This window comes from Colias philodice, chromosome 10, assembly GCF_061535455.1.
Source record: "Colias philodice isolate Cphi_HAF_F1 chromosome 10, ilColPhil1 Martin Lab GWU primary, whole genome shotgun sequence".
NCBI classification, from domain to species: domain Eukaryota; kingdom Metazoa; phylum Arthropoda; class Insecta; order Lepidoptera; family Pieridae; genus Colias; species Colias philodice.
In genome coordinates this window covers 8,783,003-8,803,555 of record NC_143095.1, presented here as the reverse complement: position 1 = coordinate 8,803,555, position 20,553 = coordinate 8,783,003, and the positions used below count along the sequence as shown (strand labels likewise).

The following is a 20,553-nucleotide window of genomic DNA, read 5'->3' as shown; positions in this document are numbered from 1 at the left end:
TATAGTGATTTAATAAAAATAATAATTTTGAGTTATAATACAGGTATCAAATTAATTATAATAGAAATACTTTTGCTAATATTGGTAAATTTGTTAAATATTTTATTTAGGCACATACATACTTATTTTGGAAATGCCCTCACACAGCGGCAGCAGATGCTCCAGCGGCAGCAGTACAGCCCGATGGGCGGCGCGCCGGCGTCCCCGTCGCTGTCCCGCTCGCCGCACGTGGCGCGCACGCCGACCCCCTCCGCGTCGCCCGCCGCGTCCCCCGCGCCGCTGCACGACCACGGCGGCGGCCACCACCACCACCTCGCGCCCTTCCCGCCCGGCTACAGATACTTCAAGCCCGGCCTCTTCGGCGGCGCCCCCCCGTGGCCCACTAAAGAAGACGAGCGACGAAGACCCGCCCACGTCAACAAAATATCCATTCTCAAACGAGGCTCCGCCCCGCGCTCCAGGTTCCCCGGCAAAACGGCCGCTCCGGATTCACAGGAGGAAGGCGAAACGAGCGACTCGAGGAAATACGTCATTTACTCGAATGATGTCGAGTACGCGACGGACGCGAGGATGAGCTTCGCGAAAGATGATGATCTCGAACATCTCGTTGAACATTTGGACGATGATGATATTGTTGTCGTCGAGCCGGGCGCTATATCGCCTGAAGAAAGAATCGCCACAGAGGAAGATTTCGAGGAACTGATTGATAGTGGAAAACCGGAAGATGAGGCCGAAGAAGAAACTTCGCATGAGAAAGCACCTACCAGAACTGAAACTACGACGAAAACTGTCGCCGTTATTAGCTTGGCGACAGCGAAGCAGCCGTCTAGTAACTTGCAACAATATAAACTAGTAAACACCTCCCAAAGTTCGACTCTCTCGCGTTTACCTGTCTTGAGCGCGACGGTTCTTTCTCCTCACTCTAATACGAAAATATTAAATGAAGTTTCTCAAGCTACAGTGGCTTCGGTTTCTATAGCGAATCAAACCATCTCCGTGCCGGTTTTGAAAAATCTATCTGTGCCGATTGGAGGCGTCGGTGGACATAACAGTGGATTGCCCAAAGCACAAATTAAAAAAGCTCCATTGAATATAACGAATCAACAACTTAATTTGTCATCTCAGTCACATAATAAACCTATGAGTTCAGTTATAAGTGTAATATCGTCCAATGTGCCGAAAGGTTCATGTATTAATCCTGTTATTACTCTCGCCACATCAAATACAATTTCTGGACAATCACGGGTTCCGGTAACAATAATGACGCAGCATCAAGTGAAACAAAAGATTGTTAAAACAATTGAAAAACCGATGGGTCTATCGCTGGCTAATACTAAACTGTCGAGTTTATCTGTGACACATGATGCTACGCTGCCTGCCAAAATATTTCAAGATGATGCTGCTTCTCCTGACAGTACAGTGACATCTGAAAGTAGCCAAGAAGGACAAAATCCAGTTTCATCAACATCCCAACATAACATTATGTTGTCTACAATGTCTCAAGAATCTTCATCAAAAGAGACAAAACCGATGTCACATAATATAAAAGATTCGAACAGAGATATTGATATTGAAAATGAAATAAGTCAGCAAACTGAACTGCCTCATACTCTCTGTCTATCTGACAGAACCCCTCTCCTTTTGGGAAAAGCTGATATAAAGAGTCCAGATCCAATTCCAGAGAAAATCCCAGACAATATTATGGAAGGAGATGATGAAGACAAACCAGAAGATAATCTTCAAAGTAACTTACTGTTACCATATAGTAAGTCCAGTCATGAGCTTACTTCAGCATCAGAAAATAAACCCGAAGAAAATGTTGTGAAAACAATTAAAGCGATTGCTAATCAAACTAAAGAAATGGTTATTGATTCTAATATGCAAATATCATCAGACATGGCCCAAGAATCAGTTCAGATATCTATACCATCGCCCACTCCTTCCCAAGAGCGCTATCTTAACGATATAACAATGAGAGAGCACTCGGAAACTGTAGAGGGTAATCCTAAACATGTTGAATCGTTTGAAGATATGCTCTGTATGCTCGATAATATAGGAGACGAAGCTAAGACTTATGGTGGAAAGCAACAACAGACTAAACTAACGAATCCAACAACGGCTCATAATCCTAGCAATCCCATCAATAATCAAACTCCACAACAAGAGAATAAAGAACCCCAGGAGCAGCCTTCATTCACATCAAGAGAACAAGAAAGATTGAATATACAATCTGCAAGTGTTCCACAGTTGTCACCCTTATCTCAACCCGCAGAGATGACATCCAATATGGCCAGTGTATCGCAACAGTTGAGAACTATCATGTCTTCATTAAATACAAGTACTGCAAAAGTCGAATCTCAAACTATAACAAGAAAAATCGGTGATGCAGCAACTCCTACTCAAGTTAATTATGAGAGTTTATTACCGTCTTCAAAGGTTGAGGTCGCCACATCGAGGCCGTCTCCCATTCAAAGAATTGAAAAACCACCTACATCAATAACTGGGACGGTAGAGTCGATGTCGATCAGTGCCGCTCAAGCATTTGGATCACGAGTAAACACACTATCAACAATGGGACAGATGCGAAAATCACCTACTGTGTCACCTATTAACTCTCCCGTGAATATGCAAAGCTCTTTAATGAAGTCTCCAGCTCAATCGCCGCTTGTAACTAACCAAACTTTTAACCCCAATGAAGAATCCATTGCGTCTTCTATGCCATCGCAAATAATTCAAATGCCTGCTCTTTCAAAAATTCAAAGCAATTTAAGCAACCCGCAACTTATACATTCTCACAACACAATAACAACAAGTATTAGCAGTTTTCAGAAATCTCAAGTTTTACCAACCAGTATTTTAGGCCATACCTTACTTCAACCGGCTAGGCAAATTAATACTAGTAATTTGCAATTTAATCCTCAAAATATAAGTTCCAGTCAACCTCCAGCACTTGTAATGACGTCGAGGTCCATAATGAGTAATAAAGAGCCAGCTCCTAATGTAACGGTTCGTACGCATAGTATTGTAAATCCAGCATTGAGTCAAATGCAAGTTAAGCAAACTCAAGGTCCTCTTAATTTTATAACTTCCTCAAAATTACTACACACTCAATTGACATCACCTTTGAAAAGGTCAAAATCAACTGATGAACCGAAAAGCGAAGTAATTGTCGGGCACATTCAGCCTACAAAGCGTCACAGTGTGGAGTCTGTTATTGTAAAATCAGAACCCATGGAAACAGATGAGGCGAACGCGTCGACTGCGTCTGATAATGCGGCTAATAAAAATTCACAACAATCGAGCGCGAATCAAAGAAGCGATGAATCACAAAATGTGTTATTGAAACAATTGTTGCAAACGACTACGACGACGTCAAATGTTGTCCCACAAAGGACAGTAACAATTCAGAGAACTGCTCCAGCGCTTGGTACAATACCTTCTCTAGAAGCGCAGTTAGCTAGACCATCTATTCCTCCGCCTACTCTGTCCTTAACACAAGATGTAGAAATACCCAAAAATTCACCAAGGCACATCACAAGCATCAGTCAACCATTTACAAGTCGGTCAATAACATCGATTCCCACGTCTTCCATGTCACCGATGTTACAGACATCCACGCAATCATTGATGGATGTTAGAAAGCAACCTGTGAAGTTGTTAACTAAAGAAGATACTACACCGATTCCCGAATGTTCTCCTACTATGAAGACTATGCCTATGTACCCAATGAGTGTCGAGAGTCAACAAATGTTGCAACAACAAATAATAAAGAAGGAAGTTCTTCCGCCTCAACAAAGTCCAGTGCATAGACCTTTTACACCTATGGATGTAAAAAAAGAACTTCTCGATGAAAGTTCTCAGCAGTCTGCTACCTCTGGGGTTTCGACTGCATCCGACCAAGGAAAGCTTGACCAGCCAATGAAAGAAGAATTCCCTGAAAGTGTAATTATGGATAACGCTTCGGAAATTAATCCTTCTGAAACGCCATCCGAGGCTAAGAAACGTAAGAGGAGAGAATATCAACAGAAAAAACGAAAACAGCTACAAATGAATTTGAAGGCGGCAGCCGAAAATGGTATTCACGCTGCTGCGAAGAAACGACCTCGTAAAGGCTCTAGGTATGAAGAAGATTATGATACCTTTATTGATAATTTAATGGCTCAGCTACGTCTATTGCCCCCAATGCAAATACAGGAACCATCATTGACTACTAACTTTGCTGTATGTCCATTATTTGGATCAGGCGATTTGACAAAATTAAAAAATAAAGATTACGATATTTTGAAAGGAGATTTAGTAGGAGATTTTGGAAATGCAAAGATACCAAACGTTGCTGATTATTATAACACCAAACCATTTGGAGAGGAAGAGCCATTGCCTGAGAAACCAACAGCATCGACGCAACGAGGGTTCTACGATCAAGAATTTCAACCAATACTATTCGAAGAGGACCCTGAAGACAAAAAGCTTGATTTTATTTGTAAAGAACGAGATACAGATACTCCTGATACTATTGTCAGTTGTTCAAGTCCGGAAGGCTTTGAAGTCGAACCAGACGATAGATTCCCAGGCCTTAAATTAATTGATGACGACGAGGAGGAGGAAGACGACGATATGCTTTTATCTGGTCGTGTTTCACCCGTTATACCTCTAATTGCACCTATACCTATTCGCGTTAAACCGTTGTCCTTGTATCAATTGAGAGACGAAGAAGATGGTCAAAAGCAACTCAAATCTATTGAAGGTGATTCACTTGTTAAAACTAAGATGGAGGATTCTCCAGGAAATACTGAAAATAATGAAAATGTCACCGTTACCTTAACGTTAACTTCGGGGGCTGCAGAAGATATACTGGGAGTACTCAAAGAGCTTGCAGGAATATTGCATATTCCTCCTCCAACGTCATATCAAATTGTTGAACGTACAGCTACGCCGCCATCACATAAATTAGGTCTGTATAGGTCAAAAGGAAAAGATGGTAAAGAGGGAGCACCAATTGACATACAAAGCATTTTAAATGGAGCTGCAAAGTTCTGTCGACATTGCGATGTTGTCATATTAGATTCAGTTGTTAGAGCTAAAGCTTCCGAGTTTCCATTGCTAGCAGCAAACAAAGGTAACGCTGAAGAAATACTGTGTGATAGTGATTCAGAGTTATATTTCTGTAGCACTCAATGTTACGAAAGGTTCGCCTGGAGGCCGACAAATATTATTCTTGATGGCAAAAGTAAAGCAGCGATAAAAGAAGATAACAAATCTGACATCGAAACCAATTTATCGAAAGATCGTGATGATTTCGATACAGCTTCAACAGAAAGTATGGAAACTGATGATTTGGATATAAAACCAGATATAAAAGACGAAAAGATGGACCTGTCCTTTATGGATTCATTGGATAACGATGAACTGATGAAAGAAGTGGGTGATGATGTAAGCGCGCTGGATGAAGATTTGAAAAGTGAACAAGACGAAAAGAGTAATCAAAGCGTGGAGAAAGAGAAATATAAGGGAATACGTTACAAGTTATGGGCACCAGGTTGCATCGGACCGCCAGTTAAATACAAAAGACCAACTGATAGAGAGCTCACTGAGTTGGTATTCCGCACCGGTGTTGCTATTATGCCGGTTACCAACGAGGACTTCCGTAAGTGTGAGCTATGTGGTATTCAAGGAGACGGTGTAGCAGATGGCGTATCGAGATTACTCAACTGTGATGTAGATAGATGGGTGCACTTAAATTGTGCGTTGTGGTCTGAAGGCGTATATGAAACTGTCAGTGGTGCTCTTATGAATGTGGACAACGCTCTCGCGGCTGGTTCAAACGCGACGTGCGCAGTTTGCAGACGATTGGGAGCGACCGTGAGATGCTTCAAAGTTAGATGTGGAAGCGTTTACCATCTTGGATGCGCTGTGAAAGACAACTGCGTGTTCTACAAAAATAAAACTGCTTTCTGCGCTTCACATGCTCCTAAGGTGATTATTTTTTTCTTGTTCCTTTTCAGTATCAGTAATTACTTTATTAATAAAATAGAATATGCTCTTTATTTTTATAGATACCTTAATAAAGTAAAATTTATTCGTTAACAGAACGAGAAAGACAACGAATTAACAACTCTAAGCGTGCAACGACGCGTATACATATCACGCGACGAGCAACGCCAAGTCGCGTCTGTGATGTTACACTCGGACACAAATCACTTAATTCGAGTGGGAGGACTCATATTCTTAAGCCCCGGTCATCTGCTACCGCATCAATTAGCTGCATTCCACACGCCTAACTATATTTACCCTATTGGATATAAAATCGTAAGTGTTCCTTACAGACTTGTTACTATCATTTAGGAATAGATGTTTATAACTTCAATTAATCGGCAATTTGACACATTTAAAATGTTGAGATTGTACACCTAACATTAGGGGTTTCGTTTTTTCATAAATATTATATTTTTATCATAAATCATCAATATCATGTCATAAATAAGTAAATTGTGTGGTAATAAAAATTTTAAATACATGAATAAATTTATTTGTTTTTCCATCAGGTCCGCTTCTTCTGGTCGATGAGCCGCGCGAACAGCCGCTGCCGCTACGTGTGCTGGATATCGGAGGAGGAGGGCAAGCCGCGCTTCCACGTGCGCGTGCAGGACGACTCGCGCCACGAGATGTGCGCGCCCACGCCGCGCGCCGCTTGGGCAGCTGTACGTGATATTAGTTCTTATTGCATTGTATTAGGGATTAGTTTTGTGTGTATTTTCGTGGCTAGGGCTTATAGCGTAGCTTCCACGTGCCCGTGCAGGACGACTCGCGCCACGAGGGCCGCTTGGGCTGCTGTACGTAAACTTTGTTCTTATTGTGTTGTGTTAGGGTTGCATTTCGTGTGTATTTTAAATGACACATTTGTTGGAGAATATTTTGTACGTGGCTGGAAAATTATCTTAGCTTCCACGTGCGTATGCAGGACCACTCGCGCCATGAGATGATTGTGTGTGGCCGCGCGCCGCATGGGCCGCTGTACGTTACTTGTTAAACGAAATGAGTCTTTATTGTATTGTGTTAGGGATTAGTTCTGAATGGTTTTGTAAGGAATAAGTACATTTGTTGGAGAAAATTTTTTCAGAACGTCTCGCGCCTCGAAAAACGATAAAATTAATGATTTTTGCAGGTTCTCGATGCGGTGGCAACTTTAAGAGAAGGCAGAAATGAGGATGGCATTTTGAAACTGTGGCCCAACTATGTGACTGGAGAAGATTTGTTTGGTCTCACTGAACCAGCTGTTGTCAGAGTTTTGGAAAGTTTACCCGGTACGAATTTATTAACAAATAATTTATGACACTCTTAAAAGTGATGTTTATGATAAATGAGTATATTATTATCTTATTTTGTACGAAGTATCTCATGACTCACTATAGCTCATTGCATTTTTTATTATTTGTAAAAATGTGGGCATAAATAAAAAAAAATTCTCTACATTATTAACCCTCCCTGTCTTGCCTCTACAGGTATCGAGACGCTAACCGACTACCGCTTCAAGTTCGGCCGCTCAGCGCTCCTAGAGGGCGGTCTAGCAGTGAACCCCTCCGGCTGTGCCCGCAGCGAGGCCCGATGTGCCCGCGTGTGGCGGCGCCCGACCCGCTCGCTGGTGCCCGCGCAGGCCCCGCCCGCTGCGCTCGACTCGCCCGCGTGTCCTTACTCCAAACAGTTCGTCCATACGAAAAGCAGCCAGTATAAGAAGATGAAGCTCGAGTGGCGGAACAATGTGTATCTTGCGCGGTAAGCACACTCTCTTATAACTTAAAATCACACACCTTCATATCACGACACCCTTCTAGCTTGACACGTATACGTTTACAACTCGAATTTAAAACATTATAAATAAAATTTTATCTAATATTTAAATTTCAGATCCAAAATCCAAGGCTTAGGACTGTACGCAGCGCGAGACCTGGAGAAACACACAATGGTAATAGAATACATTGGCGAGATCATTCGTTCCGAACTGTCCGAAATTAGAGAGAAGCAATATGAAGCTAGGGTAAGTCTAATAAAAACAATAGTATGATTTCAAAACTTGTTGTAAAGCATTTTAGATAATGTGATGAAGTTTTGTTTACTCTGTCTCGTGACTTTTTTTGCCTTTGAAAATTTTCCAAGAATTTCCCACACAAGTACCCATAGTGTAAATCCAGCGCTGTCTTAAACTTTTTATTTGTACAATTTAACTTGTTTTGCGAAGCGTCTTTTTTTCTACCGATCCGTAAGTAAACCCTCCTAAATATAAAAAATGCGAAAGTTTGTGTGGATGGATGTTATAACTCTTTCACGCAAAAACATGATGATACCTAGTAGTCTGTTATTTCCTGCGGGTTCGTCCGCGGGTGAAACTGCGCTGCACAGCTAGATATTTATAAATATTACTCATCGGCTAGTATTAACAATATTTCCAATAACCAGAACCGCGGCATCTACATGTTCCGGCTGGACGAGCGGCGCGTGGTGGACGCCACGCTGTGCGGCGGGCTGGCGCGGTACATCAACCACTCGTGCCAGCCCAACTGCGTCGCCGAGACCGTCGAGGTGGACCGCCACCTGCGCATCATCATATTCGCCAAGCGCCGCATCTCGCGCGGCGAGGAGGTACGCCCACACATACCGACACTATCCTTATGAACAGTAAAAGCCTCCAAGAATCACCAAAATCACTTACAACAACCATTATCTCCAACAATCCCTTATTTAATATCAAAGTCAGTAGCATCATCATTCATCATCGTCTTCGAAAATTACTAATAATCTAAACAACATCAACGCTATCATTATCATTAACAAACTAAACAACATCAACGCTATCATTATCACTAACAAACTAAACAACATCAACGCTATCATTATCACTAACAAACTAAACAACATCAACGCTATCATTATCACTAACAAACTAAACAACATCAACGCTATCATTATCACTAACAAACTAAACAACATCAACGCTATCATTATCACTAACAAACTAAACAACATCAACGCTATCATTATCACTAACAAACTAAACAACATCAACGCTATCATTATCATTAACAAACTAAACAACATCAACGCTATCATTATCACTAACAAACTAAACAACATCAACGCTATCATTATCACTAACAAACTAAACAACATCAACGCTATCATTATCATTAACAAACTAAACAACATCAACGCTATCATTATCACTAACAAACTAAACAACATCAACGCTATCATTATCACTAACAAACTAAACAACATCAACGCTATCATTATCACTAACAAACTAAACAACATCAACGCTATCATTATCACTAACAAACTAAACAACATCACCATTATCATTATCACTAACAAACTAAACAATATCAACGTTATCATTATCACTAACAAACTAAACAACATCAACGCTATCATTATCACTAAAAAACTAAACAACATCAACGCTATCATTATCACTAACAAACTAAACAACATCAACGCTATCATTATCACTAACAAACTAAACAACATCACCGCTCATTATCACTAACAACATTAAAAACATCACCATTATCATTATCACTAACAACTGAAACAACATTACCGCTATCATTATCACTAACAAACTAAACAACATCACCGCTATTATTATCACTAACAACTTAAACAACTTCGCCGCTATCATTATCACTTACTACATCACCGTTATCATGATTACGTCACGACACCCTGATTTGCTTCAACTAACGATGATAAATAATAATTGATGTAAAAGAAAATATATCTTTTACAGTTGGCGTACGACTACAAATTCGACATAGAAGACGACGCTCACAAAATCATGTGCATGTGCGGCGCGCCCAACTGCCGCAAGTGGATGAACTAAACCGACACTAAACACTTAATTATCACAAAACTTTAATATTAGGTATTCATACAAGTCGGGCGGAAATAATAGGTTATGATGCGTGTATAGATGGTAATAAGTAAAGGCTATGAGTGTTAGTTAGATGTACCAAAGTGAAATCACTCTAACGTAGTCAAATTGTTGTAAACACGTAACGGTATACACTTTTAAGCTCATGTGTGATCTATTTTATAAGACTATAATAATTTTACAAGATAGTTTTGATTTATTTGTACGTGACCACTCACAGAGGTTAAATAATTTAATCATAAATTTATTTAGAAATCATTGTTATTATTAATAGTTTTTAGACGAAGTTTTCCGAATATATAAAAATTAGGTATTTCTGTAGATTAAGGTATAATTATTATTTTTTTGCTATGCATTCTTGAAATATTTCTTTTATTTTGAAGAATTTTTATCACTTTCGAATGTTTATTTACTGTTGCTATCGACTTAATTCTATCTAAAATAAATAATATGATTATGTATATACATATATGTAAATTTAATAATTCTCTTTATTGACTTGAATGACTTTGACTTCATCGAAATGGGACGATGATCAAAAATATATTTTATTAATTATAATCTCATGCGAAGTTTGCGGTAAAGAAGATATCCGTTTGCATTTAGTGACGCGCGATTCGTTTAGTCGTAGCCGTGTATATGATCTGTCTTTTAGGTTATTTATCTACCGATTGATTGTTGAACTATTTCTATTTTCTTTATATTTGACCTGTGAATATATGATCGACATTTATTGGGACTAACAATACGAATAAATATATCATATTTATTTCGAATATTATACAATTGTAATGATAATTGTAGGTGCGTAAATTAGATGAAATAACTTAGTGGACAGATAAACGCCACATCGTGCCTCACCGTTTTGTATGTAGCACGTAGGTTAGACGTACGGACACCAGGGCGCCTTCTATAGATACGTTAGATTAGGAAAACCTCATTTACAATAATAAATATAAATTATAATAATCGGTACTATACGCGAGAAAACGTAGCGTTTTAGGATCTAGAACCCTAGTATAAAAGTAGTTCTTTCTCGCTACTGTTTTAGTTAGATAACGTATTAACGTTATATCTTCCATTTCAAGTTTCTTGATTATGTTTATTAAATTTATTGTAAGTTTACTTCCTAAAAGATTCGTTCATGATTTGTGTCGATTAGTTTATAGTCATTTAATTATCAAACCATAAGAGAGGTATTACATTTGATTAAGTAATTAGTTTACACCAATATATTTAAAAGTTACGCTCCCATGAATAATCCCAAATGTGAACATACCTCACTCGTAGTCACGCAAAGCAATCTTAGTGGCCATTGTGATTAGTGTGAGTTATAATGCGTGTCCTTATATAATTAGCTTTATATACGTGTATATGAAGTATTGAATAATTTTTAATCCGGTGTTGGCTTTGTAAAGACGTTTGAGAGGCAAGATTGTTTCAAATCATTTCGAAATATATAATGATAGAACGTAATTGTTAAAATGTTATTTTTTCTACGACTTTTCATCATCATTTATCTTCTTCTTATATATAAAAATGAATCGCAAAATGTGTTGGTAAGCGCATAACTCGAGAACGGCTGAACCGATTTCGATAATTCTTTTTTTATTATATTCCTTGAAGTACGAGGATGGTTCTTATGTAGAGAAAACGTAAACATGTACCACGGGCGAAGCTGGGGCGGACCGCTAGTACATATATAATTTTCCATATAAAACAATCTTGGCTCTCGAATAAGCATAAGTATGGGTCACATTGTGTCCCCGACGGAGCACCTACAGACGACGTTACGATGTAGTTTTAAGTGTTAAATGTGCAATATCATATGAAAGATACCGTTTTTGTAAATAATTATAATGCAATCGTAATGTTTTCAATAAGAAATAATCATGTATTAGGTTTATGTTAAAATGCGTGGAACACAATCTGAGTGATGTTACATTGCTTTCCATCAAATTATTTATTATAATGCATTCCCATTCATTTACAGCGGTAACAAGTATAACTATCATGAGAAGGAATTGTGTATGTTTGTGAAGGTTCTATTTAAAATATTTTAGAATTAATATTTTTGTCACATTTTTTCCATTCATTAAATAAAACTTTTAATTATTAACTTGTTTTTTTATTCCTCTTCCCCAACCTATTAATTATAACTGCATTATTGAAAAACTGTATGGTACACGCTTACCTTATTATATAAAATTATACTTCGACCTACATTTGCGTAACGAAATGTTGATACACGTTGCATCAACATACTCTACAGGGCAGAGCAATATTGGTGTTTTGATCACAGATAATTTGATCCAAATTTAAAAAAAGCAACGAATTTTATCAAATGAAAGGATTCTTCCGTTACTAAAAAAATATCAACACAGTCACACCATCTTAACAATTAACATACAGTAAAACTTTATAGGTGTAAATTCTGTATATCAACCTAAATATAAACAAGAGACTTTTCGACGACGCGGTTGGCGCAGTGGTAAAGTAACTGCCTACTAAGCCGACGGTCCCGGGTTCGATCCCCGGTCAGGGCAAATATTTGTGTGATGAACTCAATTATTTGTTCTTGGGTCTGGGTGTTATTATCTATATATGTATTTATAATATTATATTTATCGTCGCCTAGTACCCACAACACAAGCCTTAATTGAGCTTACTGTGGGACTAGGTTGATTTGTGTAATAATGTCCTATAATATTTATTTATTTATTTATTTATTACTTGGGTGCTTTTCAACCCGAGATGTGCTATGCTACGTTGCTGTGGATGCGTTTGTTATCTACCAATCATCATCACTACATAGTATAATAGTCCAGTCTGTGGGGAAATGTAAAAGCCTCTGCTCTACAAAAGGTGGCGTAGAAAATGTTTTGAAACAATATTGTTTAGGTATGAAAGGTTAATAAAAATCCAAGTTTTCGACCTTGACGGACCCAGGCGCTAGCCGCCATCTTGAATTAAAGGTGCTAAAATTAGGTATATTTTAAATAACTTCTCAATTGTTTACTAAATCACAAAAGTGTCTATGAGGGATTCAAAGAAGACAAAATTACCTACATTTTTTTCATACATGATTATTCTGTAAGTCTTAAAGGTAAAAAGTTACAAGCGACGGAAATAATAATATTTACAGAAATCATATATGTAATTTTAATTTTGTTTAAAAATTGTGCAGCAATCTTTTTTTATTCTTTTTGATGGCCCGGGCTGGTTAATGGTGGCTTCTTCATTATCGTCGCTGAAATTTTCTGTTTCATTGTCTGTATTTTTAGTTTCCAACCATGAAATTTCGTCGATTAAATTTACTTTTTATTGATAACTTTACGAATCGTTCATATCGGATATCTTCTAAGGATTCCTTATCCATGTCCCCTCCGTAAAAAGTTACTAGAAAGCGTGCTCCAGCGTCTTCGATTTCTTCTGGTCATGATGACGAAATTTCATGGTTGGAAACTAAAAATACAGACAATGAAACAGAAAATTTCAGCGACGATAATGAAGAAGCCACCATTAACCAGCCCGGGCCATCAAAGAGAATTAAAAAAATGATAGCTGTACAATTTTTAAACAAAATTAAAATTATATGATTTCTGTAAATATTATTATTTCCGTCGCTTGTAACTTTTTACCTTTAAGACTTACAGAATAATCATGTATGAAAAAAATGTAGGTAATTTTGTCTTCTTTGAATCCCTCATAGACACTTTTGTGATTTAGTAAACAATTGAGAAGTTATTTAAAATATACCTAATTTTAGCACCTTTAATTCAAGATGGCGGCTAGCGCCTGGGTCCGTCAAGGTCGAAAACTTGGATTTTGATTAACCTTTCATACCTAAACAATATCGTTTCAAAACATTTTCTACGCCACCTTTTGTAGAGCATAAATACCTACAGACTGGATTATAAAACAAAGTCGCTTTTTCTGTCCCTATGTCCCTTTGTATGCTTAAATCTTTAAAACTAAGCAACGGATTTTGATGCGGTTTTTTTAATAGATAGTGATTCAAGAGGAAGTTTTTAGTATATAATTTATTAGGTTTTAGACAAAGCGGGCGAAACCGGTAAGCTAGTATTCAATAATGCACATAGTGTAGCACTGGTGGAAACGGTTTCAGCTCTGTTTTGTATTTGGGAGGATGCGTGCTATGTGTAGAGCGCCTACTATCGATACATCGCATAGCTGGAGCTGCGCATCTACCTCGCACCGCTACTTTGGGTCGGCGCATCTTCATAGCACAACTCTCGCACCTTAGCATTGGTGGAAACGGTGACATAGTTTCATAGCATAGCTACATTTTCGTAGCATAGTTGCATAGCACATCTCTGTTGGATAAGCACCCTAATGCCTCCAGGACAGTTATTTTTCTTTTTGAACTAATCGAGTCTTTCTCTTGCTTTCAATATTTTAGATCCTAATCGGTAATCCCAAACTTAATTTCACTTGATGGATATTTTAAGCACGCTACCCCAAGATTCTGTATTCATATCAATTTGTACATAATAATATTCAGTTGACATAGGCTTTTTTCTTATCCCTCTCTTTTCATAGGCTTCTTGTTAATGTGTGACCAATGTATGACCATTTGATCTTTTCTATTTATTCTTTGTGAGTCTTAAACTAAGGGCTAGACTCTAGAGGATATAATAAATAAATCAAAACATTTGTTTGATAAAAATTTTATTACAAACATTTTTGAACTTATTATAATGCAAAAATAATATACCGAAGAACAATCCTAAGTAAATCTGGAAAATCAGCAGTTGATGACAACACGCTGTCGGAAACGGCTCGTCGTAGTTAGTAAATAAAGCCTTATTATAATTTTATTTTGGAATAAATTTTCATTCGTTCATACGAATACGTAACAGATCCATTGCTATCTACTTACAACTAATGGTTTGAACTCATCCATAGGCAATCCTGGTGATGGCAATAACTAATTACGTTGAGAAATATTTTGCAAGAACATTAAATTTTATTTTAATTAATCTTCTTTGCAGTTAAGACTTGTGCTACAAGCTTGAATAATATAACTTGTACCGTTTAAAAACAAGACAATTTTCATATAGACCAGCCGTTTCACAAATACGAAAATAAAGAAAATTGAATATAAATATTGAGTCGATTGAAATAATTTACAAAAATAAACATCGCGTTTAAAGAACATAGCACAATGAACTATGGTATATATAATCAAATTTCAAAATTATCACTCGATAGTTGGAATGAGAAACTGAAAATAGAAATAAATAAATTCAATGTCACATAGATCGTATAGTGAAAAATTATACAATCAGTTATATAAATCTAATAGAAACAATGATAAATACGATATTTTAGATATTACAGTAATGGGTAGACACGAAGTATGACTGGACCCGACGCAATACTACACAAACGCAAATAATTGCACCATTACCTAAATTATAACTTTACACGGTTTTGCAAACCAAATGAAGTAACCCAGGAACAAAAGTCCTAAGCTGGGTATCGACTTCGCGCTCCTGGCGCGCGCGCCATGAATGACCGCGCCGAGAGTGCGTTCCGCGGAGCGCGTTCCAAATAATTGAAGTATATCAACTAAGCGCGCCTGGCGCGCGTGGCAACTGTTCCAGTGTTTGACCGTTCATCATGGAAGGCGGAAGCTAGTCGTGTACGAGCACCAGCAGCATTTTTTTCTTTAACTCCGGCACAGGGACTCCCATTTCACTACTGATTTCTCTCCAAGCATCTTCTCTAAGCGATTTATTATGATACGAAGAAATTTTACTGTTCCACAAAACTTCTTTCGTACCATATAGCTGAACTAATTTACGGCAACTTTGGTTATCCATAATTATTACTCGGAGCGCAACAAACACAAAAAATACGACAAACCCGTCTCCATTGGCGCGCGCGCCACGTTTGATGCGCGGTAAAAAACCGACACCCGACGGAACGGACCGCTCCGCGTTCGACCGCTCCAACGAACATTTTGGCGCGCGTTCCAAACTGGTATCCATTTCACGCGGCTGGAGCGCGCGCCAATGTTCGACCTCTTGGAGCGCGAAGTCGATACTCACCTCTATTCATTTATTTAAAATGTATTTAAACGAATTAAGTGCTAATATAAGAATAAGCCCGAGTAAATAAATTGTGGGTTCTGTAGTTGTTTTAAATATGTATCTAGTTATAAAAGCGAATTGCTTAATTACCGAGTTTTGAAAGAGTAATTATATTATGTGTGAGTCTGATATGTTGTAGTTTGTATCGAAATAGTTAATTGGAAGAAAATGTTAGGAATTGAAACGGATTTGTAAAGACGAAATATTTAGTAATTAAAACGGGCTTTGAGCTACAGAACCCAACAGAGCTGTGAACAATATTATACCTAAAGCTTCTCATGGTGACCATCCTATACCGCTCCAAACTACTCTAGCTCGCTCTTCATTATCTATTTAGCTTTTGTTTCACTTTTTTGACAATAAACAATTTTTCATTTTCATATACTCATAGAGATCTACACAGTAGACTGTTTCATTTTAGTATTAATTTTTACAAATATAGCAAGCATTGTTCCATCTCGCTTCATACATGAGAAAATAAAAATAAAAACGGTTATAATTTAGCTAAATGTTATTTATGTTACTTAAATCAGGAAATTAAACAAAATAAAAGAATGAATTAAAGCGCGAAATTTAGTTAAATTTAAGAAATATCATTGATAATACACCAATAAAATTTTAAAGATCTCGTATACTTTAATGTAGACATTCATTCAGTTTAGCACTTTACTCACAACATTGTTTGGTAACTTCAATCAATGACGGGTATTATGCAAATGTATTGTGTGAAAGAGATTTAACTAAATTTCGCATTCCAACTGAACACAACAGTCCACAGTTGTCAACGTTCAGGCTTGGTATGGAAAGGCAAAGCGAGCGAATAAATGTGGAGTGTATTCAGTCAATGTACTGGGCCAGCCAGCGGAAGCCCTCCCCGTAGCCCTGGCGCTTCAGCACTGAACACATGAATAGCTCTAGCGGCCTGCCTGCCAGCTCTGACCGCGACACTTTGCCCTGAAACAATATACACATTATTTTATATTAGGAAATATATTTTTTGAAGTGAAACTTCTTTATCGGGGTTGGACAAAAATTTAGTGTAACATTTTTTTTATTAAAGGGACATTTTTATGCAGTAAAAATATCTAGTGTAATAGCTATAAATATTATATTAAAAATAATTCTGTAAAAATGAATAATTGAAATGTGCTAGATTGACGACATAATAACAATTTACACAATTTTATCTCAATATGAATAAGACAATAAACATAATGCTTAGTCACCATTATTGCTCTATATCTAATCACGAGCGCGATACGCACCTTTCCAGTAGTCTGTTGGTATAGATTGAAGAATTGTCTCAATTCGTCTTCACTGGCCGCTCCGTGTTTGTCAATTTTGTTTCCGAGGATGAGTACGGGGCAGTTGCTGAGGGTTTCATCAGTTAGGAGCGAGTCTAATTCCATTTTAGACTCTTTAAAGCGCTGACGGTCGCAGACATCAACGAGGAACACAATAGCGTCCACAGCAGGGAAGTAGTCCCGCCACACGCGCCGAGCCTGCTGATGCCCGCCCAAGTCGAACGTCGTGAAACGCATACTGCCTATTGACAACTCTTCTGAGGCTGAAATACGTTTTATTATTTATAAATATCATAGCGGCAGAATAGTGGATTAAAATTATGAAAGCAAATTGTCTGAAATTTTACATTCATTATTTTTATTGAAGGATTGGGCCGCATTACGCATATAGAACAATTAGTCGAGCTAATATTATCTTATTATATTTCACATTGTTAAAAATCCTAACAATGTGAAATCTTAACGACTTTAACCTATTGATCCCTTTTTGAAATATCATTAAGCTAAATGAGGGATTACTTATTTGTATAATTAGACAATATTGACACATTGATATTATTTTAGTAGTTTAAAATTGATGAATAATGTTTAAAATTATTATTATACTTCTGATGATGATCATGATAATAAGATTAATAAGATTTTAGTTTTTAATTTCTAATTAATTAAGTACTTCAAGATTTATTTGTAAAAAAATCTTACTATTAAGTAAATGTCTTGTATAAAACCTAATAAATTATATACTAAAACCTTCCTCAAGAATCACTCTATCTATTAAAAAATACCGCATCTAAATCGTAGTTTTATACTATGTAGTGATAAAATGTCCCCTTAAAATTATAAATACGGTTAAAAATTAAAATACAATCATTGGTCATTTAAATTTAAAAATTAAATAACAAAATGTAAAGAAATGATGCCTTAAATTGCAAGAAAATTTTCAACAGTGTGCAACCTTGTGAGTTAGATTACTATCTCAATGTTTTTACATTCTTACAGCAACATATAAATATACAACTATACTTCACAAATACACTCGATATATTACTAAGAAAAGTTAAATATTTACAAGGATATTAACAGAACAAATTTACATCATAGTACACAATGAACAAAATATTATGACATTCAAATTTATCCTTGAAACATACCAATTATATTATATTGAAGCCCAATTATGATATTTAGTAACTTGAATTAGTATTTAGGTCTGATAATATGTAGATATTATGATATTTAGTTAAAAAAGAGAATTTCAAAATTATTTTACCCAGATTGTAAGGATACCAAAAAGTAAAATAATTTTCAAAATCAGGTCAGTAGAACAAGAGATTACTGTTACTGCCTCACAATCCCACAAATGTAACCTTCTTATTTTTTTTTATATTATTAACTTGGATTAACACATAGAATAGGTTTTATCCCAGAAATCCAACAGGAGCGGGAACTGTGCGGGTTTTCTTTTGAAAACGCAGGCAAAGCCGTGGGCGGAAATCTAGTTAATTATAAATAGACAAATAGTATATTTATGGCACTTACTTGGATGTAGTGTAGGCACATGTTGAGCTAATCTATCATCTTTCAACATGTGCAACAATGTGGTTTTGCCAGCATTGTCCAAACCCAAAAATAAGAGTTTGCCAGATTTCTTGTAGAGACCTTGAAAAAGATGACAATGATAAAACACAATCCATATTGTATAAATTACATAAATAAAATAATAAAATTAAAATATAAAGTAATACCTAATTTAAATATAAAAATTGTTGTGAACAATATTTCCTCAAAAACCTGTTATTATAATATTAGATATAAGTTCAAAGAGCAAGTATTTATCACTGAGATTATAATCATTATAGAACAGATGGTATGATTAAGAGTTACATTTTTTTTCCTATTACGATCTTTACATATTATATTGCATAGTTTGATGAGTAATATTTATCAAATATAGGCAAATAATGTATTTCAATGGAATTGGAACAAAACCCTAACTTTTATATTATCATCCTTACATATATATTTAACACAACAACCCCCCGATTTTTTTGAAATATAATAGTATTAATAACATTACAAATTTGTACAATACTCATGCATATATGATATATTCTGTCCTATTTTTTATAACACTTTTTATTTAGATACCTTGGTGATTTACTTACCCAAGAATCCTAAGACACCAGTAAACCAATCCCAGATAAACATTTTGAAACTGGAATTTAAAAAAGAACATTCACTGAACTATTAATATAATACAACATATTCTAAACTACGATTCAGTTCCACAAAAGAGGACACAAAGAAGATATTTTTATAATCATGACTTGCAGTTTAATATCACCATCGGACGCTTAAATATAAACAAGTATGTGAAAAAATCAATTTCAAAGGATTTCTCTGGAAAATTATAAGAATTTTTTTCTAAAATAAAGTAACAATGTAAAAACCTATTGAGTAATATGAATGACAAGACGTCATGCGTAGTTGGAACTTGAACTAGAATCTCCAAACATGATTAACATACTCACTTTTAGGTAAGATTAACTATTTTATTTAATACTAAACTTATATTATCCTATTATTGCAAGCTTATTTGCAATATGTTCTTTCGTCAAAATCGACGAAATTCTCAATTTTATGACAGAGATGATATATCAAACGTTACTGTTGGCAATGACGTGAACTACTTCCGGGTACATACATAGACAATAGGTAGAGTAGAGTTATTTTTTAAATTTTAAGTCGATACCTATCTAAAGCAAAAGCTGCAGATTAATAAATCGTATAACCCTTATTCAAACGCGAGCCTGTGGAGGAGCTAACAAAAAAGTAAGATACGTTCCTGGGTAATTTTGGGTCGTAGATTTCAAAAATACACACAAAAAAGGGGTTAGTGGGGGGGAAGTACCCTTTTTTCGGTGGGAAGTATATATCCCGTCATCTGTTCTCTCTTGTAAAAAGTTTGGAAAGGTGGGAGCTATAGCTCCCAGTATCCACTCCAGACATCAATATTTTAAAACACTAGTTAGTTGCCCTGACTCCACTTGTGAATTTAATGTTATCGTAAAAAATTATAAAGATCAAGTTTTTTAATAAAGGAGGTGAAAGTACTCATCAATGCAAGTTTCTTTTAGAGAGGGAAGAATTCGGGAATTGAAAAATGAATGACTTCAACATAAAAATGGCATTTTTCTAAAAC

General features: G+C 36.4%; 2 protein-coding genes across 2 annotated transcripts in view; one reads left to right on the top strand and one right to left on the bottom strand.

The window, feature by feature from the left end:
- Window positions 1–12,041, top strand: part of LOC149485350 (uncharacterized) — a 49,366-nt gene extending 37,325 nt beyond the window's left edge. Inside the window, exons 46-53 of the mRNA XM_089700155.1 lie at window positions 148–5,973; window positions 6,088–6,306; window positions 6,543–6,698; window positions 7,163–7,301; window positions 7,500–7,770; window positions 7,903–8,032; window positions 8,452–8,634; window positions 9,785–12,041. Of these exons, the coding sequence (XP_089556281.1) occupies window positions 148–5,973; window positions 6,088–6,306; window positions 6,543–6,698; window positions 7,163–7,301; window positions 7,500–7,770; window positions 7,903–8,032; window positions 8,452–8,634; window positions 9,785–9,877 (7,017 nt within the window). The 3' untranslated portion in view covers window positions 9,878–12,041. The remainder of the gene's footprint in view (window positions 1–147; window positions 5,974–6,087; window positions 6,307–6,542; window positions 6,699–7,162; window positions 7,302–7,499; window positions 7,771–7,902; window positions 8,033–8,451; window positions 8,635–9,784) is intronic.
- Window positions 12,042–16,013: 3,972 nt separating this feature from the next.
- On the bottom strand, window positions 16,014–20,047 carry Sar1 (Secretion-associated Ras-related 1). Its single transcript, XM_089700133.1, has 5 exons — window positions 19,883–20,047; window positions 19,517–19,566; window positions 18,891–19,010; window positions 17,313–17,614; window positions 16,014–17,001 (listed from the first exon to the last, which is right to left on the bottom strand). Exons 2-5 carry the CDS (start codon window positions 19,557–19,559, stop codon window positions 16,885–16,887), a joined length of 582 nt encoding a protein of 193 aa, XP_089556259.1. The 5' UTR covers window positions 19,560–19,566; window positions 19,883–20,047; the 3' UTR covers window positions 16,014–16,884.
- Window positions 20,048–20,553: the final 506 nt, after the last annotated feature.

Excerpts from the sequence above, each read along its gene's own strand:
- Sar1 (XM_089700133.1), bottom strand. The coding sequence starts at position 19,559 with ATGTTTATCTGGGATTGGTTTACTGGTGTCTTAGGATTCTTGG. Across the intron at positions 19,011-19,516 it reads TGGTGTCTTAGGATTCTTGG|GTCTCTACAAGAAATCTGGC; the intron begins GTAAGTAAATCA and ends ATCTTTTTCAAG. Across the intron at positions 17,002-17,312 it reads ACCAACAGACTACTGGAAAG|GGCAAAGTGTCGCGGTCAGA; the intron begins GTGCGTATCGCG and ends ATATTGTTTCAG.